The sequence below is a fragment of the Anomaloglossus baeobatrachus genome, chromosome 1, assembly GCF_048569485.1.
Source record: "Anomaloglossus baeobatrachus isolate aAnoBae1 chromosome 1, aAnoBae1.hap1, whole genome shotgun sequence".
Taxonomy (NCBI): Eukaryota; Metazoa; Chordata; class Amphibia; order Anura; family Aromobatidae; genus Anomaloglossus; species Anomaloglossus baeobatrachus.
Window position 1 is genome coordinate 582857244 of NC_134353.1, and position 26420 is coordinate 582883663.

General features: G+C 48.7%; 1 protein-coding gene across 1 annotated transcript in view; it reads left to right on the top strand.

Annotated features, from left to right (window-relative positions):
* Positions 1-26420, top strand: part of PGM5 (phosphoglucomutase 5) — a 359677-nt gene that overhangs the window by 214925 nt on the left and 118332 nt on the right. Inside the window, exon 9 of the mRNA XM_075317778.1 lies at positions 22530-22713. Coding sequence (XP_075173893.1) covers positions 22530-22713 — 184 coding nt within the window. The remainder of the gene's footprint in view (positions 1-22529; positions 22714-26420) is intronic.

Here is a 26420-nt window from a genome sequence, read left to right on the forward strand (position 1 = left end):
ACAGCTCGAGCCACCACTGAGCAGCGGCCGCCGGACCCGAGCAGAAGGGGGTGAGCGTAGTGTGCCGACACCCTCCTCCCCGCCCGCGACATAAGTATGTAAATGTGGTGTGAGATCAGTGGCCCAAATCCATTTAACTCCTCAAAAACACCAGTTACTTATTCAAATCTGTGAAAACTGGGGTTTTGCCCACTTTGATGCCAGTTCTGATGCCCAGAACCTGTTTGGGCCAGGCGGAGTGATCTGAATTTGATGTGTGGCATCACCAGGTATGTAAATGTGTTGTGAGATCAGTGGCCAAAAGCCCATTAACCCTTTAAAAACACCAGTTACTTATTCAAATCTTTGAAAATTGGCTGTGTGCCCACTTTGATGCCAGTTTTGATGCCCAGAACCTGTTTGGGCCAGGCTGGAGTCACTTGAGTTTGATTAGAGGCATCACTAGATATGCAATTGTGGTGTTAGATCAGTGCCTCAAAGCCATTTAACCCTTTCACTAATATACTTTGGTGCCCACTTTGATGCCCATTTTTTTTCCAGTTTTATAATTTTCGCAGCTGGTTGTGAGTGTTTTTATATTAGGGCTCATCAGTGCATTGTATTTGATTATTGTGATGTGTTATTTTTGTTGATAAATGTATAAAAAACTGAAAAAACTAAATTGCCGAATAAGAAACTGACGAATAAGAAACCAACTTCAGCATCGTAGCTGTCCCACACCTTGGGTGTAGAAGAGGACACCATGGCAGCTGGAGGAGACACGTTCTGCACAGGATGAATGCAGGAGTAGCAGAAATGTGGATAGCAGAGAGGAGAAGCTGCACAGGCCAAGGGCAGAATGCCTGCACTGAGAGACCGCTGCTATGTAAGTTTCTAAATAAAATAAACTGTATTTAAAATGTAAAAACTGCCTAGTGATGCACCTGCACATGTGACAGTGAAGTAATGCTGTGCTTCTCCTGCATCATAAAGCCAGCGATAGCATCAACAGTAAGAGAAGAGGAAATGGCCCCTTCAAGCATGCAGCAGAGCAGAGTAGGCCTGCCCTGTGGCTGCAAATGGCTCAGGTACAAGCCCCTTTCTCTCCTCTTAGTATTGATGCTGTCGCTGGCTGTGACAGAACAAGGCGTTTTAGCAGTTGTCTGGAGACCCTGTGCAGCTGCACCTTTGGTATCTGTAGTGGGTGGGCCTACCCCCTACTAGTTTAGCATAGTTTACCCGGCATTGTGATTATTAAAAGTGTTGATTTTATTATTATATGTGTTGTGTTAGGGCACCCCCTAGTGGCCGGGTGGGACGGCTGTTGCCACCGGGGAAGGAGGAGTCGGCCGGATATCTAGGGAAGGTCTGAGTGTGTGTGGGGAGAAGGATCCGGGACAGCAGGCAGTGAACATCTGCAGCGGCAAGTGTGAGTGTGTGAGCGGAACACCGGGGGACACCGGAGTAAAGGAGGTGGACGCAACCTCAGGGTCTATTCCGCTGGTGTGGGTCCAGTGTGTGCTTGACCGGAGAGTGGGAGCCCGGAGAAGAGGAGTATCTAGGGCATATCCCCACCAGAGGGCGCGTTTGGGCAGGTTGTCCCCAGCTCCACCAATATTGCCGGAATCTGCTGACCGGAGTGTTATTTTCTGTGTGAATAAATGTCAGTTTTTATGCATTTCAACTTTTGCCTGAAGACTCTTTATGCAACAGCCGGAGGTACCCCTGGGCCATCACTTCATGTGGCGTAGTCGGCAGGATGCGAGTTCCCTGCCGGGGACCCAGGAAGCTGAAGATCAGGTAGTGCCTGAAGCACAGGATCCTGACTATGGAAGAAAATTCCCAGCTCCCTGGTGGGAAGAGAACACAGGGCCCGTAGCGTTGGACCGGGCCCAAGAAGAAGAAAAGGCGCGAAAAATTGGCGCCGAAAGAAGAGCCTGGGGCTGGCTGGTGCCGAGGAAGAGGTACGGAGTACTCCGTCCAAAGAGGGGAGGCGCCAGTCCCAGGGCATTGAAGACATACAGAGTGGGCGGTGTACTGAAGAGAAAGAAGTACCGCCGCGGAGGAGTCAAAATATTGCGTGCAGCTGGGGGAGGATACTGTTTAAAAGCGGGAAGCAGAGACCCGCCTTCTTCGCCCTCAGTCTGCACTCTGACACCACCGCTAGTTTCAGCACAGCGTTCCGTGATGGCAGCTTTTGGGCAACCGGAAGAACTGGCTACAACCATGGCCTTGATCACCTTAGGCCGGGGTCGCCCCAGGTTTGCTCCTGCCAGTGAGGCCGCTATGGTGGATCTTCCAGTGAGACCGGGAGGTTCTACGCGCCCTGATAAAGTGTCGTGGAAAACCACCTGGGACGCACAGTCCGGAAGAACCATCACCGAAGTGAAGGCGACGTATGCCACGCCACCAGGAGGTCGTCCGGAGGTTACACCCTTCCCTTGGGAGACCCCACAGCTTGGCGCTGCCACACCATCTGTTTCCTTGACGGAGCCGGCTGAAGAGTTCACCGAGCGTCTGGAGAAGGACCACCGGGGCTTCATCTGGGACCCGGTAATCGTCCCGCCCGCCGAACCGCGCCCCAGAGCTCCGTCCCCGAAGCCCGACCCTGTTCAGGAACGTCTTGTGGCCGAAACCCTTGTCCGGGAGATGCTGTCCGGTCCGGGCGGAGAGGAGCTGGCCCTGCAGTTTACCACCGGCGTGGTGGTAAAATTTAACCAGAAGGAGGGGTACGGCTTCATCCGTGAGTGCAGCACAGGGGACGACTACTTTTATAACAGAGTCCACCTGGACGTGGAGGGGTTGCCCACCCGGCTTCGCACACTCTGGCCGGGTGAGAAGGTTCAGTTTCTGCCGGACGCAGGTAGTCGCGGTCTATTTGCCGTTGCCGTGAACCGGATGCCAACCGCCCGGGAAGCGGCTCAGTGGCAAGAGGAGCTGGAGTGGGAGGAGCAACAAGAGCGGCGCCGGAGCCATGCAAGACCGGTCCCGTCCGAGCCCTCTCACCCCCGGCGCACCGTGACTGCTGCCCCGGAACCAGCGTCTGGACCGGCCGTTGACCCGGAGAAGATTTCTCCAGTAGTGACCGTGAGTCAGCATGTGACCAACCAACCGGTCATTGTTTTGGACGCGCCACCGCCACCCCGGGGAGCGACACCTTCACCGCCGCCAGGAGCCGAGGCAGCCACGCCAGCAGAGCCGCCCTTTGCCCCCTTGTCTTTCCGACGGGTCCGCCGTCAGCCGGGACAATCTCTGGGGGCCTACATCCAGGCCCAAGTGGAGGAGTGGAAGAAGGCCTGGCCTCCAGAGTAAGTTGTTTCAGCCAACATGTTTAAGACCGGTGTTGTTCCCAGACCGGCAGAAGGTTTCTGTTAAAAGTTTTACGGGTCTGTTGCCCGCCAGCTAAGACCGGGAGCGCTATTGAGCCTCCGGGCGCCCATCTAAGACCGGGAGCGCTGTTGCGTCTCCGGGCGCCATCGTAAGACCGGGAGCGCTATTGAGCCTCCGGGCGCTACCTAGAGACCGGGAGCGCTGCTGCGCCACTAAGCGCCCCTAACGACCGGGAGCGCCGCTGAACTGGTGCCGCTGTGGTCGTGGACTGACCCAAAAGGTTTTGATGTTTTAATGTGTTTACAGTTAAGAGCCTTGCCGGGAGGCTCGGATTTTAAGAGGGGAGGCATGTAGTGGGTGGGTCTACCCCCTACTAGTTTAGCATAGTTTACCCGGCATTGTGATTATTAAAAGTGTTGATTTTATTATTATATGTGTTGTGTTAGGGCACCCCCTAGTGGCCGGGTGGGACGGCTGTTGCCACCGGGGAAGGAGGAGTCGGCCGGATATCTAGGGAAGGTCTGAGTGTGTGTGGGGAGAAGGATCCGGGACAGCAGGCAGTGAACATCTGCAGCGGCAAGTGTGAGTGTGTGAGCGGAACACCGGGGGACACCGGAGTAAAGGAGGTGGACGCAACCTCAGGGTCTATTCCGCTGGTGTGGGTCCAGTGTGTGCTTGACCGGAGAGTGGGAGCCCGGAGAAGAGGAGTATCTAGGGCATATCCCCACCAGAGGGCGCGTTTGGGCAGGTTGTCCCCAGCTCCACCAATATTGCCGGAATCTGCTGACCGGAGTGTTATTTTCTGTGTGAATAAATGTCAGTTTTTATGCATTTCAACTTTTGCCTGAAGACTCTTTATGCAACAGCCGGAGGTACCCCTGGGCCATCACTTCATGTGGCGTAGTCGGCAGGATGCGAGTTCCCTGCCGGGGACCCAGGAAGCTGAAGATCAGGTAGTGCCTGAAGCACAGGATCCTGACTATGGAAGAAAATTCCCAGCTCCCTGGTGGGAAGAGAACACAGGGCCCGTAGCGTTGGACCGGGCCCAAGAAGAAGAAAAGGCGCGAAAAATTGGCGCCGAAAGAAGAGCCTGGGGCTGGCTGGTGCCGAGGAAGAGGTACGGAGTACTCCGTCCAAAGAGGGGAGGCGCCAGTCCCAGGGCATTGAAGACATACAGAGTGGGCGGTGTACTGAAGAGAAAGAAGTACCGCCGCGGAGGAGTCAAAATATTGCGTGCAGCTGGGGGAGGATACTGTTTAAAAGCGGGAAGCAGAGACCCGCCTTCTTCGCCCTCAGTCTGCACTCTGACACCACCGCTAGTTTCAGCACAGCGTTCCGTGATGGCAGCTTTTGGGCAACCGGAAGAACTGGCTACAACCATGGCCTTGATCACCTTAGGCCGGGGTCGCCCCAGGTTTGCTCCTGCCAGTGAGGCCGCTATGGTGGATCTTCCAGTGAGACCGGGAGGTTCTACGCGCCCTGATAAAGTGTCGTGGAAAACCACCTGGGACGCACAGTCCGGAAGAACCATCACCGAAGTGAAGGCGACGTATGCCACGCCACCAGGAGGTCGTCCGGAGGTTACACCCTTCCCTTGGGAGACCCCACAGCTTGGCGCTGCCACACCATCTGTTTCCTTGACGGAGCCGGCTGAAGAGTTCACCGAGCGTCTGGAGAAGGACCACCGGGGCTTCATCTGGGACCCGGTAATCGTCCCGCCCGCCGAACCGCGCCCCAGAGCTCCGTCCCCGAAGCCCGACCCTGTTCAGGAACGTCTTGTGGCCGAAACCCTTGTCCGGGAGATGCTGTCCGGTCCGGGCGGAGAGGAGCTGGCCCTGCAGTTTACCACCGGCGTGGTGGTAAAATTTAACCAGAAGGAGGGGTACGGCTTCATCCGTGAGTGCAGCACAGGGGACGACTACTTTTATAACAGAGTCCACCTGGACGTGGAGGGGTTGCCCACCCGGCTTCGCACACTCTGGCCGGGTGAGAAGGTTCAGTTTCTGCCGGACGCAGGTAGTCGCGGTCTATTTGCCGTTGCCGTGAACCGGATGCCAACCGCCCGGGAAGCGGCTCAGTGGCAAGAGGAGCTGGAGTGGGAGGAGCAACAAGAGCGGCGCCGGAGCCATGCAAGACCGGTCCCGTCCGAGCCCTCTCACCCCCGGCGCACCGTGACTGCTGCCCCGGAACCAGCGTCTGGACCGGCCGTTGACCCGGAGAAGATTTCTCCAGTAGTGACCGTGAGTCAGCATGTGACCAACCAACCGGTCATTGTTTTGGACGCGCCACCGCCACCCCGGGGAGCGACACCTTCACCGCCGCCAGGAGCCGAGGCAGCCACGCCAGCAGAGCCGCCCTTTGCCCCCTTGTCTTTCCGACGGGTCCGCCGTCAGCCGGGACAATCTCTGGGGGCCTACATCCAGGCCCAAGTGGAGGAGTGGAAGAAGGCCTGGCCTCCAGAGTAAGTTGTTTCAGCCAACATGTTTAAGACCGGTGTTGTTCCCAGACCGGCAGAAGGTTTCTGTTAAAAGTTTTACGGGTCTGTTGCCCGCCAGCTAAGACCGGGAGCGCTATTGAGCCTCCGGGCGCCCATCTAAGACCGGGAGCGCTGTTGCGTCTCCGGGCGCCATCGTAAGACCGGGAGCGCTATTGAGCCTCCGGGCGCTACCTAGAGACCGGGAGCGCTGCTGCGCCACTAAGCGCCCCTAACGACCGGGAGCGCCGCTGAACTGGTGCCGCTGTGGTCGTGGACTGACCCAAAAGGTTTTGATGTTTTAATGTGTTTACAGTTAAGAGCCTTGCCGGGAGGCTCGGATTTTAAGAGGGGAGGCATGTAGTGGGTGGGCCTACCCCCTACTAGTTTAGCATAGTTTACCCGGCATTGTGATTATTAAAAGTGTTGATTTTATTATTATATGTGTTGTGTTAGGGCACCCCCTAGTGGCCGGGTGGGACGGCTGTTGCCACCGGGGAAGGAGGAGTCGGCCGGATATCTAGGGAAGGTCTGAGTGTGTGTGGGGAGAAGGATCCGGGACAGCAGGCAGTGAACATCTGCAGCGGCAAGTGTGAGTGTGTGAGCGGAACACCGGGGGACACCGGAGTAAAGGAGGTGGACGCAACCTCAGGGTCTATTCCGCTGGTGTGGGTCCAGTGTGTGCTTGACCGGAGAGTGGGAGCCCGGAGAAGAGGAGTATCTAGGGCATATCCCCACCAGAGGGCGCGTTTGGGCAGGTTGTCCCCAGCTCCACCAATATTGCCGGAATCTGCTGACCGGAGTGTTATTTTCTGTGTGAATAAATGTCAGTTTTTATGCATTTCAACTTTTGCCTGAAGACTCTTTATGCAACAGCCGGAGGTACCCCTGGGCCATCACTTCAGTATCTCCCCCCTGTATTGTGTGTTGGGAGCTATTGATCGAAGTACAAGGGCTGAATACAGGAGCAGTGTAATTTACTTATTTTTTAATGAACTTTATAAAAAGTTGTAAATTATATGGTTTTGATTGGCTGCTACTGATAAAAATACAAGTTACAATGAGCTCTAGTATGTATCTGTACCGCCCCGAGGTCGGCAGCCGAGCTGCTCGGATCTGGCCCTTCAGTGGGTGGCTCGAGGGTTTCCGGACCCGGGGGTCTCGCGGTCACTTCAACTAAAAGGGGATTTGTGGTTTGGGGACGTAGGTATACGGCCGGAGCCGTGTTAAGTTCGTGACGTCACCCACGGGATGTGGTGAAGGTGGACACCACCGCTGCAGTTACGTGGCACCTGGGGGAGATGTTTGGCAGCAAGTTGTTAAACCCTCCGTGGGCAGGGATGGTGTCCCCGGGACTCGTTGGGGGAGTGCTTGGCGGTGCAGGGAGATGGGCGGCCGGAGGGCACTGATGTACTCACTATTAAGAAAACACACGAGTTTCTGGTAAACCAAGGTGATAGTGGTCGTTGCCCACAGCCGACTGCAGTCTGGTCCCCCACCCGGCTGGTGGTCTCTGTCTTTCTCCTGCACCTGTTTGTGATGATGGACTACCTGTGCTTGTGTCGCGGGCGGGGAGGGAGTCGTCGCTGCTGCGCTCTCGCTGGCGCTCGGGTCCGGCACTGCTGCAGCCTGCTGCTTGCTGCTCGCTGCTTGGTAGTTGGAGCGGTGGGACGGATCCGGGGACTCGAGCGGCGCCCGTGAGTGAAAGGGGATAGTTTTGGGGGGTTTGGGAAGTCGGTCCATGACGCCACACACGGTTTGTGGTGAGGTTGGGACACCACCGCTGCTCTGGACGGGGATCCCGGGAGCGATGACAGGGAGCAGCCGAGATGTTTCTCTCCCCTCCGTGGGTAGGTTTTTTTTGGGTGGTCCCGGGGCCCGGTGAGGTGACTGGAATGTGGATGGCAGGGTTTGGTGAGGTGCAGGGTCGCGGGGGCAGCGCGGTGCCAGACGGCACTGTGGTACTCACTCAGCCAGTAACGTACACGGAGTCTCTGGTAAAACAAACGGCTGGATGGACGGGTCCCACTGACGGCTGCAGTGGTCACTCCCGGTAGGTTGGCGATGACTGCCTTTCCCTGCACTTGTAGTGTGTTTTCGGCCCCGATGGCTTCCCACCGATAACCCGCTTCCCAGCTTTGATAGGCGCCGGAGGAGCTCCTTTTGCCCACAGGCTCTGGCCCTGGGAATTGTAGCCTTGGCGGTGACTGTATTTCCCTTCACGGTTTGGACGGTTGCCTTCAATCGGGTCTTTGCTGCTGGGAAACCCCGGAGGTTCCCGTCGCTAACGGATTTGACCGGTTTAACGGCGACTCCAAGCCTGGTTGGGGTCCGTAGGCCCTGCCGAATGGTGCTGGCTTCTCTTCGCTCCCCGGTTCGGTACCGGCGGGCCACCGCCCGTCCCCGGTCCTACGGTTCCACGTCGATCGGCCTCTCCTGCAGACGGCCACCACCGTCTGCCAATCTTACTGTATGTGCCCGGGCCACGTACCCGGACACGGTCAGACTGCTCCTCTACTCCTTTACTCCTCACTCTTTGACCTCCCTTACTCGACTCTAGCTCTGCCCGAGCTTAACTAACTTCCTTTCCTGCCTCCAGGACTGTGAACTCCTCAGTGGGTGGGGCCAACCGCCTGGCTCCACCCCACCTGGTGTGGACATCAGCCCCTGGAGGGAGGCAACAAGGATTTGTGTGTGACTGGTGTGCCTAACTGGGGTGTGGGGTGTGTTGTTGCAGTACCTGTGATGACCTGGCTTGTCCAGGGCGCCACACCTGCAACTTCAGGAGTCCACTCCCGGCTTGTGGTTGCCTGAGGAGCCCTTTTGCCCGAATACGCTGGCCCATGGGATCTCTGAGCCGTGGCGGTGGCTTTCTATCCTCCTCGTTGGGCTATTGCCTTCAGTCGGGACTTTGGGTGGGACAGGACCTCTAGTCCTGGCCGCAATCAGTAAATTAACTAGCCCCCAGTAGCTTCTGGACCTAGCTTCAGGGTCTGAGTACCCCCCTTTGTGCTCCGGTTTCCGAGGTGGTTCCGGCGGGCAACTACCCTGTACCAGTCCACCTCGGTTCCACCAAGCCGTCTTCCCGGCTCCTGCAGACAGAGGCCTCCGTCCGCCTCCTAGCTTGAGGTACCAGGGCTCCTACCCTGGCACCTGTTCAATTTGGGTTTTCTCCTCTGCTGGAGCTGCACACAGCTCCAGCCCACACACCTCTCCAACTTGAACTCTAGACCTTATCCGTCCGCACTGAACTGGCTACTTTCCCGCCCCAGGCTCTCTGAACTCTTCGGTGGCCGTCTTCCAACCGCCTGGTTCCACCCCCTGGTGTGTCCATCCAGCCCTGAGGGGGGTGACTAGGGTTTGTGTTTGGCTGTATGTTACCTATGAGGGACAGGTGTAATGCGGGGCCCTATCTGTGACTACCTGGTTGGCCAGGGCATCACATATCAATAGTAGCAGCTAGTCACCAGACTTACCGTATTTTTCGTTTTATAAGATGCACCGGATTATAAGCAGATTTAGAGAAAAAAAAAATATGGGGTCCATCTTATAATCTGGTAGTGTCTTACTGGACCGGGTTCTCTCACCTGAACTCCGGAGATCAGCCTGGCCTGTCTGCAGCTGTTATGAACTGAACCGCAAGCGCCGGGCAATCAATCACTTGGCGCTCGTGGTACAGTCTAGGCTGCACTCCGGAGCTCAGGTGAGAGCTCCGGAGTGCAATGCAGGTACCTGAATCCAGGCCTGGCATTACTGAAGTTTCCTCCGGTAGCAAGTCCGACGCTGGGCAGGAGGAACATGCAGGAACTGTCGGTTGTGCGGGCTTCAAAGAAATGGCGCCCGAAGTCAATGTATGTGCGCAGATTAAGCTATTGGTTCAATCACAAGCAAAGATCTCATCTGTGCACGTGCCACCTCTGGGCGCCATTTTCCTTAAGTTCACTGCTGGGAGATCAATGGGCCAGAGGCGGCGCGTACACTGATGAGATGTTGAGCAGAGAGCTGCATCTGCGCACGCACTGACTCTGGGCACTATTATTTGAAGCCCACACCGCCAGCATTCAGGATGACGGCCTCTGTCTCACCATCCACAGCACTGTAGAGCCCGCAGTGCCCACAGCGCCGCAGAGCCCACAGCACAGCGCACAGCACAGCCCGCAGCATCGCCCCTGCCTCCTGTGATCCCTCTCGAGCATCCAAAAAATACGGTAATTCTGCTCAATATCAATGTTATTAAGTGAAAAATGAATAATAATAATAAGCAGAATTACATTTGGCTTGTTGTTTCGGCCCTTCACAGAAGTCACAGTTTATCATGTGACCCCTTGGGAAAAGTAATTGCCTACCTCTGTTCTAGGTGATTGACAGGTCTCTTCTGTCAGTCACCTGGACCAGACATGTCAATCACCTGCACATCTAGTATCTGATTCACAAAGCATGAATAAGCTGACAGGTTCCTATTAAGATTGAAGTTATACAGTACAGACCAAAGGTTTGGACACACGTCATTCAAATAGTTTTCTTTATTTTCATGACTGAAAAAATTGTAGATTCACATTGAAGGCATCAAAACTATGAATTAACACATGTGGAATGAAATACTTAACAAAAAAGTTGGAACCCTAGTATTCAGCTTTCAAGAAAACCAATTCTCTCTAGTTTTTATATAGGCAGGTAGACCCACTTTTCAGGCATATTCACACATTGCAGATTATTTGACTTATAAATTCCTGCAACTGGAAATCAGTAAACAGTAGATAACAAATTTGAAAGCACAGACACTCAGTATTTTTTCTTTGTTCTTTTTGTGCTAGAAGGTGAACACCAGAGTGCAACAAACACTAGAGCATGAAATTATATTTTACAAAAAATGAAACCAATGCTACTACTGTGTTTACCCGAAAATAAGACCTACCTTGAAAATATAATTTTTGGAGTATCCTTAAAATATAGGCCCTATACCAAAAATAAACCCTAGTTATGGATTAATAATGAAGTGTCCAGCCAGCTAAAAAAAATTAAAGAATACAGCAGGACACTTCATTAAACAAAGCAGACACCCCTAAAAGAGAGAAGACACCCACAAAAGAGAGAAGACAGCCCCAAAAGAAAGCTGACTGCCCCCCAAAAAAATCGCATTCAACAGACCCTGAACAACTACAGCTGGCAAGTGCCGACAGTGGATGGGCTCTCTAAGGCCTCTTTCACACGTCAGTATTTTGCATCAGTGTTTCGCCAGTGTGTCATCAGTGTTTGGATGCCAAAACCAGGAATGGAACTTACAGAGAAGAACTATAATTGAAAGACTCACACCTGTTCTGTGTTTTGGAGACGCTCCTGGTTTTGGCATCCAAATACTGATGACACACTGATGAAACACTGATGCAAAATACTGACGTGTGAAAGAGGCCTAACAGAGAGCAGCATCACTGTCAGGTCAGTCGCCGTTCTGCTCACGTACACACACATTGGGTACCAGTATCACTCCGTTCTCACACACACTCATCCGGTCAGAGTATCACTCCGCTCTCACTAACTCTGCACAAGTGATACTGCTTCCGGCCATCAGAGGGAGCAACCACTCTGGAACGTGGGGAGCTATGCTGGGAAACAAAGGGGGAATGACCGCCGTGGGACTTGACAGCAACGCAGACCTGTACATGAGAGGAGCCCATTCACTTGCCAACTCTACGTGTCTGGGGTCTGGTAAGTACAATTCTCCTGGGGGATATTTGCTTTCTTTTGGGGATAAACTTAGCAGTACATAGGGAATAGCCGTGTTTCTCCCAAAAATAAGACCTGCCCAAAAATAAGCCTTAGCTATTTTTCGAATCAATAAATAATATAACACCCTGTCTTATTTACAAGGAAACACATGCCGAAGCGATGATTTTAATCTCGTACAGTTACAAATTATAGTGGAATTACAGAATAAATTGAAAGCCTTTATGTTGGATTATGTTGAAACATCAGTATATTCCATGGGTTTTATTGAGATCAGTGCCAAACTAATGTAATGCTACCACAGCTGCTTTTATGTAAAACATGATGGGTGACACATCAGTAGAACAGGACAGGATATTGGAGAAAGCTTCTAAAGTGATTACACTTTTTCGTTAGATTCAAAGCAAAAGACGGAGATAGGTAATTTAGATTGTGATCCCCAATGGGGACAGTGTTGCTGATGTATGTAAAGCGCTGCAGCATATAAAAATAAAGGTTGTTATTATTTTTATTAAGCATTGCAGAATAATTTCTGATATTAAAGTGTAATGTTTCTGACCACTAACCAGAGACATCGCTGACCATATTACATACTTGTGTGGAATGGTTCTTTTTGTTACTTTTGTCTCAATACAAACTCATTTTTTAGAGGGAATTCCTACATGGTGTATTTTCAACTTTTGATTCTTCCACAATGAATATGCAGCAAATGATGTAATATTCAGCAAGTTTGTTCCCCATTAATCAGTGTGTATTGTAAGCAGTAAAATGTTCTTCAAGTGATATGACGATGGAGATTCTTGAAGTGAATCTCCAATAAGCAAGAACTATGCGTTTAGTTTGAATTTCCAAATAAGAACATGTCTTTGGTAATGATCTGAATAGCAGATGTAGATCTGTGACTAATCTGGTTATCTTTCCCCGTCAGCACTCCATAATGGTATGCACAAGTTTAGCTAACTGATACTGTTATAGGTATTAAGGGATTTTTGGTGGTTTAAAAATATGATCTGGCAATTAATTATATTAATAATGACAGAGCCTTTGCTGGACATAGTTATGTGCAGTCATAAAATGATGTAGCGTGGATAACATACTATTGCTAAAGAGATTATATTCTGATGATTTTACTTATTTTAATAATCCCTATATTTTTCCAACCTAAATTTGCTAAATTTTCAAGTTAACCATTCAACAATTTAGCTCATGTGATGTTCTACTGTAATGTATTTGTAGTATCTTTAGCGGGATTTTCTCTTCTTGTCTGCTGAAGTGCACTGCTCCTCTGTCTCCTGATCTTCTGCTTGCCAGGTCGCAATGCACTCATGAATGATAGACAGTTCAGATTAGTGGTGTCACCACATAACTAGCCCAAATTGATCAGTCTCTGAGACTGAATGGAGAGGCAGCTTTGCCTCTGCAGCTTAGGAGGAGCGCAATGCCACGGAAGCTAGTCAGGTCCAGCTTTCCATACACCTCTATAAAAAAAGACTTGTAAGTAGTGATGGATATTTTCGGGATGTCCAGGTCCAACCGGATTTTGAAAAAACCTAGTTCGAGACCAGAATTAATCCTGAATATCTGCCTGGACACCGATCACCATATCAGTCTATTGGGACTTGAATATTGTGATTTAAATTGGTGGTAGAAAGGGCTATGGGGATTACAGTAGGCGCATAATACTTACCGAGTCTCCCGGGCGCCGGTAACACTACTTCTGGGGCTGCTCATCACCCTCATACATATTCACTGCTTTCCCAGGCCACGGGCAGTCTCGGCATCTGTGATTGGTTGCAGTCAGACGGCACCCTCACCCTATGTTACAGTGTGTCTAATTGCTTACTTTGTAAGCACTGAGATCCTTGACAATGTGGCAAGCCACTACTCTTACTAGTCCCTTTCTGCCCTTCACAAAATTGGCTTCAAATTCTTGTCCCTTGTGTCTTCTGGTTGCATTCCTCTTCATGTACTTTTTTACACTCTGTACTTGTGTAGATTCTGGCCAATGACCAGTTCATGCAGCCAGTTTTGAATCCCCTATTATTTTGTTGGCAAGTTGTTTTTTTGTTTAACCCCCCAATTTACCTTTTGTGCCTCCCCTATTTCCTCATAGACTGTAAGCTTAAGACAGGCCCCTCACTCTTGGTATCTGTTGAATTTTTTTACTCTGTAATGTCTCATATTGTCTGTACATGTCCCCTCTGAATTGTAAAGCGCTACAGAATATGTTGGCGCTATAGAAATAAAAATTATTATTATTATTATTACTGGTAACATAGGCAACGAACTATAAACACTAAAATTAAAAATCCCTCTATCCTTTAAAATGGAGAGGATTTTTAATAACAAGTAAATTGTTTTTACAGCCACTTTGCAATTTTAACAATTTATTATGAAGAGACAAGCCGTTTTAAAACTTTCTGCTTTAAAAGTGCAGATACTTAGGGGATCAGAACCTCCTTGTAGGCTCAATAGCAATGGTGGCACAACGCAATATGCATGGAGGACTCATGAAAAACAAGTAAAAGATCTGATACTACAGTTAACATTAAGTATCTCAATTTTCATTTTTTGGGGGGAATGATGTCAGATTTTTTATTTATCATTTTTTTTGTAAAGCCAAGAGTTGGATGGATGTTAAACGTCAATTCAAAAGTTGACAACTAATGAACAATTAGTGATTTTTATGACTCACTAGTATGAAAGGTCAAGGGCAGACAAAGTGGCACGTTGTAATAACTACACAAACAATAATGTAATGATTTTCAAACAATAATACTCCAACACACTTCATGGTTTTAGTTGACAAGTATGGGCACAGAAGCTAAGAGTGGTTGTCCTGTTAGAACTAGCTATCACTTATATAACTTGCTGATCAGTGAGTGTCCTACCGCTGGGACCTGCGTCAGTCAGCAGATTAGGAAACTTTTATCCCATTATAAAATGCTGTAGCAGGTCGGACACCCAAACGACACTCCATTTATTCTGGGTTGCTGGAAAAAGCCAAGCACAGTACTTAGCAGTCCAATACGGAATGAATTGAGTGGTGGTCAGAATACCTAAAACTATAGGAATATACAGTGACTTGCACATTCCTTCTCAAACAGCAATTATCATTTTAGTGGGTTCCAAATTCCAGAGGTCAAACCCCTTTTTATATGTTAACATGTAATCTATGAGACTGTGGTCCCAGCTCTCTTCAGGTCATTGACCAGATTCTCCCTTGTAGTTCTGGGCTGATTCCTGACCTTTCTCAGGATCATACTTACCCTACAAGATGAGATCTTGCACAGAGCCCCAGACTAAAGGGTACTTTACACGCTGCGATATCGGTACCGATATCGCTAGCGAGCGTACCCGCCCCCGTCGGTTGTGCGTCACGGGCAAATCGCTGCCCGTGGCGCACAACATCGCTAACATCCCACCCACCTCCTTCCATCCTCATTGCCGGTGGACGCAGGTAAGGAGATGTTCGTCGTTTCTGCAGTGTCACACATAGCGATGTGTGATGCCGCAGGAACGACTAACAACATCGTACCTGCAGTAGCAATGATATTTGGAAAAGGAGCGACGTGTCAACGAGCAACGATTTTTCACATTTTTGCCCCTGTTGGTCGTCGCTCCTAGCTGTCACACACTGCGATGTCACTAACGGCGTCGGATGTGCGTCACAAACACCGTGACCCCGACGATATATCGTTAGTGATGTTGCAGCGTGTAAAGCACCCTTTAGATTGACAGTCATCTTGTGTTTCTTCCATTTTATAAGTGCGCCAGCAGTTGTTACCTTCTCACCAAGCTGCTTGCCTATTGTCCTATAGCCCATCACATCCTTGTGCAGGTCTACAGTTTTGTCCCCGGTGTCCTTAGACAGCTCTTTGGTCTTGGCCATGGTAGAGAGGTTTGAATGGGATGATTGAGTGTGTGGACAGTAGAGATGAGCGGTGTTCGAATTGAACTGTTCGCCAATTTCAAATTCGAGTTGTTTTGGGCGATGTTCGAGTCGTTCGACGAACTCGAACGTTTTGCTTAACGTTCGACCGTTCGATTTACCATTCGATAACGGTTTGATCACCAAAAGCGTAGCTAGTTACTAGCTGGCTTTTCACTGTAATACTGTCAGTCACTGTTAATAATGATATTATCAAAATTCAGCGTATATTGTGCGGGGGGACAGGGTTTAGATCAGTGCTGCTGAGTGCTGAAAGAATGGCAATCGCCAATTTTTTTGTCCTAATCGCGCATACAGTGGGGCGGGCCAGGCTGTCAGCCAATCACAGACACACACAGCAAAGTGGATTTTTGCCAGACAAGCAAGGGCATGTTTCATTGGCTGTGCATGTCACATGTCCTTGCCCTATAACACCCGGCCATTTTCCCCATCGCCGCCATTATCTCAATGCGGGTGTGTGTCAGTCACCGCTCCCACTGCTGCTGCTGCTGTGGGCGCTATACACTTATACAGTGCAATCTACACATTGGTTAGGGATTAGGGACTACTTGTAATTTCAGCCCTTTTCAGGGCTAGATTAGAGCAGTTCATAGCCATTTTTGCTAGGCAGGTCTGTGCCAGCGCTGTTCAAGGGTTTTTCACAGTGTCTGTCTAAATCAGCTCAGGCAATTCCTTGGGGTATAGTATCAGTGTGTGTGATAGTGACGTACCACTGCTTTCCACAAACATATCCCACTTCTTCATTTCTGCTAGACAATTTGTAACTGGAGCTAGTCCAGGCATAGTATCAGTGTGTGATAGTCAGTGGCGTAGCACTGCTGTCAAGAAAGCTACCCTACCTCTCTATCTGTAGTAGCCAATTTTTAACTGCAGCTAGTCCAGGCAATCCCTTGGGCATAGTATCGGTGTGTGATAGTCAGTGGTGTAGCACTGCTGTCAAGAAAGCTACCCCACCTCTCCATCTGCAGTAGCCAATTTTTAACTGCAGCTAGTCCAGGCAATCCCTTGGGCATAGTATCAGTGTGTGATAGTCAGTGGCGTAGCACTGCTTTCAAGAAAGCTACCCCACCTCTCCATCTGTAGTAGCCATTTTTTAACTGCAATAAACAGTTGCCAATTTGTTCACATACAAAATGAGTGGCAAAAGGCCAGATGCTGGTGGAAAGGGGAACAGGCGTGTTGGAAAGGGAAAAAAAGTTTTGTGTCTGTGGGGTAGCTGGTAAAGCAACAGTAACCTCTGCTGAAGAAAGACCATCTTCCAGCCAAAATAAGATGTCTACTTCTTTCCATGGACAATCTGATATGATCCCGTTCTTACGGACACGACCATCACTACCAAATGTAGATGAGGCACAAAAAGAGCAGGTGCTTGAATGGATCTCAAGTGCTCCATCAAGTGGCCTCTCCTCCACTTCAACTTCATCAACATCCCAAACACTCCAGTCCTCTGAGGTGTCACCCCAATCGCACTTGCTTCCTACCAGCTCTCAAATCTCCACCCGCCCTGCTGAGTATGGGGTAACAGAGATGGTGGAGTCTGCAGAGCTGTTCAGTCACACTATAGCCTGGGAATCAGAGGTCTGCTCCAAAGCTGCAGTGAGTCCAGACAAGGAAATGATCTGCACTGATGCCCAGAAGCTTTGTGAGTCGGATCCAGGCCCAGATGAAGAAGGTTCTGAGCATAATGTAGACCCTCATTCCCAAACTGTAACTCCTCTTGGTGGAGACAATGAGGAACATGCTGATGACGATGAGACTGATACCTGATTGGAACGACAACTTGACTATTTAGTCAGGGCAGAAAGAGATTGGCTCTGAGGACAAGGGGAGTGAGAACACACAGGGTGAAGATGAGGTTGGAGATTCCACTTACTGTCAACCTACAGTCAGCCAGTCGATGAGGTCAGCAGAGGAGGTGGAGGAGGATGCTACTGACGACGAGGTTAGGTTGCACCTTCCTGGACAGAGACGGAGTACTGGAAGCACATCAACAACTGCATCCTCAGCCACAACTCTGCCTCTGAGCAGAAGTCGGGGTGGCTCTGCAGGTCGCATGGGCTCTAAGCCTTGCTTAGCCTGGTCCTTTTTTGACATCACAAAGGATCACCCAACTCATGTCATCTGTAAGATTTGTCGCCAATCTCTAAGTAGAGGCCAAAAACTCACTAGTTTGAGTACTTCGTCCATGAACCGTCACATGGATATGAAGCATAAGTCGCAGTGGGAAGCTCACAGTGCTACAATGTGGCCTAGTGGAGCTGGCCAACCACCGTCTGCCCCTTCAAGTGCACCCGTGTGCTCTTCGTCCTCTGTGACTGTAGTGACAGCAGTCACACATGCTTTTGGACGCAGACCTTCCACCTCTTTACCCGCAACAGGCAGTATGATTGGCAGGTCGTCAGTTGTTTTGGAAGTGGAAACAGCTGCTGGTGTTGAGCTCTCTCAGACATCGAGAGCACCACCTTTGGATGAAAGCAACATTATGTCTCCGCCTGCACCTTCCTCACAGACCAGCAGTTTGCCAGGGACACCCTACTCAACACCATCTCAGCACAGCAGCCAGCCCTCGGTCCCTCAGATGTGGACAAGTAAAAGACCATTTCCTCCTAGCCATGACAAAGCTAAGAGGTTGACTTTCAGCATCTGCAAGCTGTTGGCTACAGAAATGCTGCCTTTCCGCCTTGTGGACACACAGGGTTTTCAAGACCTTATGTCCGTCGTAGTGCCCCAGTACCAGATGCCCAGTCGCTACTACTTCTCCAAGAAAGGTGTTCCTGCGCTACACCAGCATGTCGCACACAAAATCACCGCTTCCTTGAGAAACTGTGAGTGACAGGGTGCATTTCACCACAGATACTTGGACCAGTAATCATGGCCAGAGGCGTTAAATGACTCTGACTGGGCACTGGGTAACTATGGTGAGAGATGGAGAAGGGTCTGCTGTACAAGTCTTGCCGTCCCCATGAGTTGTGCATCAATCCTCTGTATGTAGACGTTCCTCCACTGCTTCTGCATCCTCAACCTCGTCTCGGTCCGCCACCTCCGCCCAAAGCCTGTATGGTAAGGCCACCCACGTAGTAATTGTGCACAAGGAATCCCGCACACCTCCTTACTATGCTGGCAGCAGAGCTCAACGGCATCAGGCAGTCTTTATTTTGAAATGCCTGGGAAATGTGAGTCACACAGCTGACGAGTTGTGGTCAGCTCTGGAGACCGAGTTTCATAAATGGTTGTCTCCGCTCAACCTGCAGCCAGGGAAGGCCATGTGCAACAATGCTGCAAACCTGGGTGCGGCCCTTCGCCGGGGCAATGTGACACACATGCCTTGTATGGCTCACGTGTTGAACCTTGTTGTCCAGCAATTTTTAACCCACTATCCCGGCCTAGATTGCCTTCTGCAGAGGGCACGGTCACTATGTGCTCACTTCCGCCGTTCACACCCCACAGCTGAACGACTTGCATTGCTCCAGAAGTCTTTCGGCCTGCCGGTTCACCGGCTGAAATGCGATGTGCCGACATGCTGGAATTCGACTCTCTATATGTTGCAGCGACTGTGGCAGCACCACCGAGCCCTGGTACAATACGTTATGACGTATAACCTGGGCCAACGAGATGCAGGGGTGGGGGAGATCACGCTGCTGGAGTGGTCTCAGATAAAGGACCTATGCACCCTTCTGCACAGTTTCGACATGGCGACGAAGATGTTTAGCGTTGCTGATGCCATTATCAGCATGACAATTCCAGTCATTTACATGCTGGAGCACACGCTAAACACTATTCGGAGTCAGGGGGTGGGACAAGAGGAAGGGGAGGAAGTACAGGAGGATTCATATGCGCAAGGGATACCAAGATCTACAAGGGCCAGACGGTCAGCAGCACCAAGGCGGCAGGCATGGGATGGTGGGGGAGAGGGATTAACAAGGGCCCTTGGTAGCAGCCAAACTGTTGAGGAAGGTGCAGGAGCCCAGGAAGAAATGGAGGACGAACTGGCGATGGGCATGGAAGACTCAGCAGATGAGGGAGACCTTACTCACATTTCTGTTGTGCGAGGGTGGGGGGAGAGGGCAGAGGAAGGAAGCATGATTCTCACCTCGCCGCCACCAACACAGCAAGGACTTGGTCATTCTGGATGCGCAAGACACATGAGCGCCTTCTTGCTGCACTACCTACAACATGACCCTCGGATTGTCAGAATTCGAAGTAATGCTGACTACTGGGTTGCCACACTCTTAGATCCCCGGTACAAGTCAAAATTTAGCGAAATAATTCCTGCCGTAGAAAGAGACGCACGTATACAGGAGTATCAGCAGAAGCTGTTACACAATATGAGATTGGCTTTTCCACTAAACACCAGTGGTGCACAGAATAAATCTCACAGTTCTAACTTGCCAACCATGGGACTGTCGAGTCATCATCACTCAAACCGTACCAGCAACACCGTATCTGGTGGTAACAGCAATTTTATGGAATCGTTTCATGAATTTTTTAGACCATCCTTTGCAAGGCCACAAGACACTAGAAGTCTGACACATAGTCAACGCCTGGAGTGGATGATACAGGAGTATCTCCAAGTGAATATCGATGCCATGACTGTGCAACTGGAGCCTTGCTCATTTTGGGCTTCCAATATGGAAAAATGTCCTGAGCTCGCCACTTATGCCTTGGAGATCTTGTCGTGTCCCGCAGCCAGCGTTCTCTCGTATTCAGTGCTGCTGGGGGTGTGCTGACAGATAAGCGCATGCGTCTGTCCAGTAACAATGTGGACAGACTAACGTTCATCAAGAGGAACAAATCATGGATCCGTAAGGACTTTTCTACCCCTGTGTCATCCTGGGGAGAGTAAAGGCTTCTGTATTTTTGATTGTGCTTCATGCAAATCAACATTTTAAGTTTGCAACTGTGGGACAATTGATGCCACTTAAGTGGTGTCTGTGGCCAAATTTTTTTAAAAAATGGAGACTCTTGTTGGAGTCCACTTGCTGTGTTTTACACAATTTTAGAAGGGCATGACATGCCTATATCTGTGTCTGCTCCTCCTTTTACTCGTCCAGCTCTTTTCTTTCAGCATGAGTATATGTACTTGTCCCTTTTCCATGTGTTTGTGGTGTCTTCTGAGTTGTTTGTCACCTTTTGGACACCTTAGAAGGTGTTTTCTATATGTTTGTATGTGTTTGCCTGCCATTGTTTTCAATGGGGTTCGACGAACTTTTTCGATGAACACACCCGCCGTTTGACGAACCGAACTGAACTCGAACACTAGGGGGGTGGCTCATTTCTAGTGGACAGGTGTCTGTTATACAGGTAATGAGTTCAAACAGGTTCAATTAATACAGGTAATGAGTGCAGAGTAAGAGAGCTTCTTAAAAAAAAAATAACAGGTCTATGAGAGCCAAACTTCCTGCTGGTTGGTAGGTGATCAAATACTTATTTCATGCAATAAAATGCAAATTAAATATTTGAAAATAATGCAATGTAATTTTCTGGCTTTTTGGGTGATTCTGTCTGTCACAGTTGAAGTGTACCTAGGATAAAAATTACAAACCTCTCCATTTTTTGTATACTTTATTAAATTTTAAGGGGTTTACAATAACAGGGGAGGGGGTAATTGAAGTATTTAAAATGCATTCTTAAAAATATTGTTGAAATAACAAAGAAAGGGAAGAGGAAGGGAAGAAAGGGTAGGCTAAAAGTGGATGGGAAAGGTATTGGAGGGGAAGTGGGAATGGAAGGAGTTAGGGAATATAAAGGGGGAGGAGAAAGGGAAGGAGGAAGACGTTGAGGCAATTTGTTAAGTTTCAAAGTCAAGCAAGATTATAAACTCATATTCATTTAGCACAGTATATAAACACATTCGGAAATAACATATTACACTTATATTATTTAGATAATGTCAAGGAACTAATTCAAAACAAGGTTTGGCATGTATTTCTGGGACCAAAGAGACCATCTTATTTTAGATCTTTGATAGTTTTTTTCTTTTAACGCAATAATATACTCATATAAATTATGAGCTGAAACCCTGTCCGTAATTTCTGAAATAGATGGGATTCTTTCTTCTCTCCAGTTGGCTACCTCTCCATTTTTTGTAGCTGTGAAAACTTGCAAAATCGGCACTGTATCAAATACTTATTTTCCCCACTGTATATTGTCAAAACATATACATATCAATAGTAACAACACTATACAAATAAAGCATTTTAGTAAAGTAAAACATGTAGTTTTATAGCATAACGCTTACCCTTTTAAAAGTATTAAAAAGATCTTTAAGCAAAGGATCAGAGGCGCTATATGTTGCTAGTTTTTTTTTTGGTTTAAAATAAAGTATATCAAGAATTGTATTCATGCAAAGAAAGCCTCAGACATAACAGAGATGGAATTCCAAACAAACGAAAAGTCTTACTGAGTGTTGTTTTATTATCTAGAATAAGGCGGGCTTTGCTTGCTGCGACATCGGTAACAATGTGTTACCAATGCTGCAGCGATAGTCCCGCCCCCGTCGCACGTGCAATATCTAGTGAAAGCTGCCGTAGCGATTATTATCGCTACGGCAGTTTCACACGCACATACCTGCCGTGCGACGTCCCTCTGGCCGGCGACCCGCCTCCTTCCTAAGGGGACGGGTCGTGCGGCGTCACAGCGACGTCACACGGCAGGCGGCCAATTGAAGTGGAGGGGCGGAGATGAGCAGGATGTAAACATCCCGCCCACCTCCGTCCTTCTCATTGCAGCCGGCGGCAGGTAAGGTGAAGTTCCTCGCTTCTGCGGCTTCACACACAGCGATGTGTGCTGCCGCAGGAGAGAGGAACAACATCGCACCTGTCGCTGCACCGGCATTATGGAAATGTCGGAGGCTGCAGCGATGATACGATAACGACGCTTTTGCGCTCGTTCATCGTATCAAAAAGGATTTGCACGTTGCGATATCGACTGCGACGCCGGATGTGCGTCACTTTCGATTTGACCCCATCGACATCGCACGTGCAATGTCGCAACGTGCAAAGGCGGCCTTAGTGTTCGCTTATTTTTACCTGCATTTTGACATGACAATGATATTCCCTTTTTGCCTTACAGATTTGACTATGACGGCCTTGATCCCAGGACGGCATTCTTCATAATAAAAGATCTGGAGTCTACAATAACTGAAAAGTCATTTGCTAGTCAGCAGTTTGCTGTTGGTAGCCATATGTACAGTGTAGAGAAAACAGATAGTTTTGAATACGTGGACCCAGTAGATGGAACTGTGACAAAGAAACAGGTAGGCCCTTGAACACATTGAAGCAGATTTATCAAAAATGTCTAAAAGAAGAACCAACCACATATTATTTTGGGCAACTTTTCAGCTTTCGTGAGAGTACATGAGATGAGTCTTGAGCAGACATACGTTAGCTATGTGTGATGTTTGCAGTCCAAAGAACTGACCTCCACACTACAATGGTGGAGGCAGAGGCAGCCATAAACTTTCACTCCTTAGTAAGGAGCCCTAACTAGTGATGAGATTTTTGTAAAGTTCGGGACCGGAGATAACGCAAACCTGAGTCCGAACCCTGAGCTTGGACTTTACAGTTATGGGATGGTGAGGGGGGGGGGGTTTGCTGTAAAATAAAGAATATAGTTAGAAATAATAAACATCGTCATTATACTTACCGGTCCCGTGACGCGTTCTACAGACCCACTGTCTCTTGGCCGCTTCTGCTTCCGGGTCCGATCATAAACTTCTGGTGGTAGTCACTCCACTGCGATGAAGCATAGCTGACATTTTTCTCCCTGCGGACTACATTGGACTAAGGATTTTTTTTATAATAAAGATGTAGTCTCTAAATTTTTTTTTTTTTTTTTTACTGTTTACTAGAAATTCATGGTGGCTAGGTCTAATTTGGCATGACACCATGAAGTTCGGGTTTAGTACCAGCTGAGAATACAAAGCTGGTATTAACCCCTTTATTGCCCAGCATGCCACCACCATCAGGGCCGCTGGCGAGCCGGGTAAAGCGCCTGGTAATGGCACTAAGAAAAAATATGCCATTTCCAAGAGCGGCAACGGGCTGCAGTTTTTAGCATGGGGAGGCCAAGAATGCTTGGGCCTTACCACGTTGAGAATCCCAGCACCCAGCTGCTTGGTTTTACTTGACTGGCAATCAAAATATGGTGGGAGCCCACACATTTTTTTGTAATTTTTATTTTTAAATAATTAAAAAAAATAAATAAATAATGGGCTTCCCTGTAGTTTGATTGCCAGCCAAGGAAATGACATCATGCCTGGAAACATACCATACATTCTGGCATTTTCCTTTGTTCAAGCCCAGAGTGTATGATCTGCCTCCGGGTTAGTGGGTGTGACCAGCTGAGCAAGACTACATGGCTGTCCCCTCCTCTATACGCTTTATGGCTGTGTGCAGTTCCTGCCACATACGAATGTATGTGCTGGTTTCAAGTTACTCCAACAGGCAATCACAGACGCCCATTCTCTGTGCCGGTGTCTGTCATTGCCTGACATCACAGTACTGTAAATATAAATAAATCATTTAAAAAAAATGACATGGTGCTCCACAGTATTTTTGATTCTCAGCGCAGATAAAGCGGACGGCAACGGGCTGCCACCCCCATCTGCCTGGCTTTACCTTGGCTGGCAAAATCAAAATCAAAATTCAGAGAAGCCCAATATTTTTTTTTTAATTATTTAAATAAATATTTTAAAAAAATTGCATGGGCTCCCGCCATATTTTGATGGCTAGCCTGGTAAAACCAGGCAGCGGGGGCTGGTATCCTCAGCGCAGGGTAGCCCAAGCTGTCTGGGCCTCCACCACTGCAAATTGCGGCCCCCAGCTGCCCCAGAAAATGGCGCATTCATAGAAGCGCTATTTTCTGGGGCTTCACCCGACTTGTCCAGTGGCCCTGATGGCGGTGGCATACTGGGTAATAATGGGGTTAGGGCCAGCTTTGTATAATTAGCTGGTACTAAGCCCAAAATCATGGTATCATGCCAAATTAGACATGGCCACCATGAATTTCTAGTAAAGAGTAAAAAAAAACCACAACACATAAAAAAATTAGAAATAAAACAAAAAAAATTTAGAGACTCCATCTCTATTATAAAAAAAATCATTAGTTTGACGTCCACAGGGAGAGCAATGTCAGCTCTGCTTCTTCGCTCTGTACAGACAAGTGCCTTTACAGAGCGAGAAGCAGGCTGAGGGTTCAATTCCACTTGCGATTTGTATGGACGAATGCAATCCGATAAAACATCGGATTACACTCACACCAGGGCAAAACTATGGGGCATACGGAATGAATCGCAGCATGCTGCATTTTTCAGTGAGTCTTGGCTCACGCACCCCCATACAAGTCTATGATAGTGTGGGAAACATCGCACTTCACTACCATGTATTCGGAGTGCAGTGCGATAAACGCAGAGACAAGCAGCGGAGGAGATGGGAAGAAAGTGTTCCCTCCTTCTTCTCCGCACCTGTGATACGATCGCAAGATGTTACTGCATAGTACTAGAAAGTTTGAAGCTGACTATGTAGGATGCAGGCTCTTTGAGCTGCCCATAATATAGTACATTGCCAATGGCTTGGAGGCTCTAACAGGAACTGAACGCTCAAACTAAAGGGCATGCGCAAGACGAAGAGAAGGAAGCAATATTCATGCTCACCAGCCGTATCTGTTTTGACAGTTTAATACCAAATCTTGGCACCATGAACTAATTTCTTTAACTCACTAACTGTAACTGGTGATTACCACTCACTTGCAGGGATAAGTAAAATGAGGGCATCTACAGCTGGAATGGACGTGTAGTATTTGTGCAAGGCAGTATAGGGGGAATCTCTGGCTGGAATGGAGGTATCTTGAGTTGCCCCTATAAATAGAATCTGTGGCAGAGACATGTGAAGAGCAGGAGTGCTGTACCTATTTTACATTTTCAAATATAGGCAAGAGCTCTTTCATATAAAGTGCCTTGGAAAACTATTCATACCCCGTGAACTTTTCCACAATTTTTTACATTATACCCGCAATTGTATTTTATTGGGAATTTGAGATATACCAATACAAAGAAGCAAGTGTTAATGAGGTGCAAAAAAAAAATGAAACATGGTTTTCTAAATATTTAAAAAAAATAGTGATCTGAAAATTGTGCATTTGTATTCTGCCTCCTGTAGTCTGATACCCCTAAATAAAATCCTGAGTGACCTATTGTCTCCAGAAGTCACCTAAATTAGTACATTGAGTCCACCTGTGTGTAATTTATTCTTAGTATAGCTGAGCACTTGAAGGCATCCGAGGTTTGTTTGAAAACATTAGAGATCAAACAGCATCATGAAAACCAAGGAACACGCAAGATAGGTCGGGCTGGGATGACGCTGTGGAGAAGAGTAAAGCAGTGTTAGGTTCTAAAAAAATAGCCCAACCTTTGAACATCTTACACTGAACATCTCACATCCATCATCCAAAAATCGAAGAAGTATGACACAACTGCAAAACAGATACTACCAAGACATAGTCGTCCACCTAAACTGACACCCCAAGCAAGGAGAGCACTAATCAGAGAAGCAGCCAAGAGGAGGTGCAGAGATCCACAGCCCCTGTACGAACCGGCCTTTATGGAAGAGAGGCAAGTAGAAAGCCATTTTTGAAAGTAAGCCAAAATAAGTCCCAGTTTGCAAAAAGCCATGTAGGGAACACAGCTAGCATGTGGAGAATGTGTTCTGGTCAGGTGAGACCAAAGTAAAACTTTTTGGCTTAAATGCAAAATACTATAGCCTCAGGGTACAGAATAATAACACTGACACTTGGCTCTTTCCCTCAGCACCCAGCTTTCCCATACTCCGATATCCCTCTTTCCCTCAGCAGCCAGCTTTCCATATTCTGATATCCATCTTGTCCTCAGCACCCAGCTTTCCAATGCTCCACTATACATCTTTCCCTCAGCACCCAGTTTGCCTTTGATATCAGAGCATGGGAAAG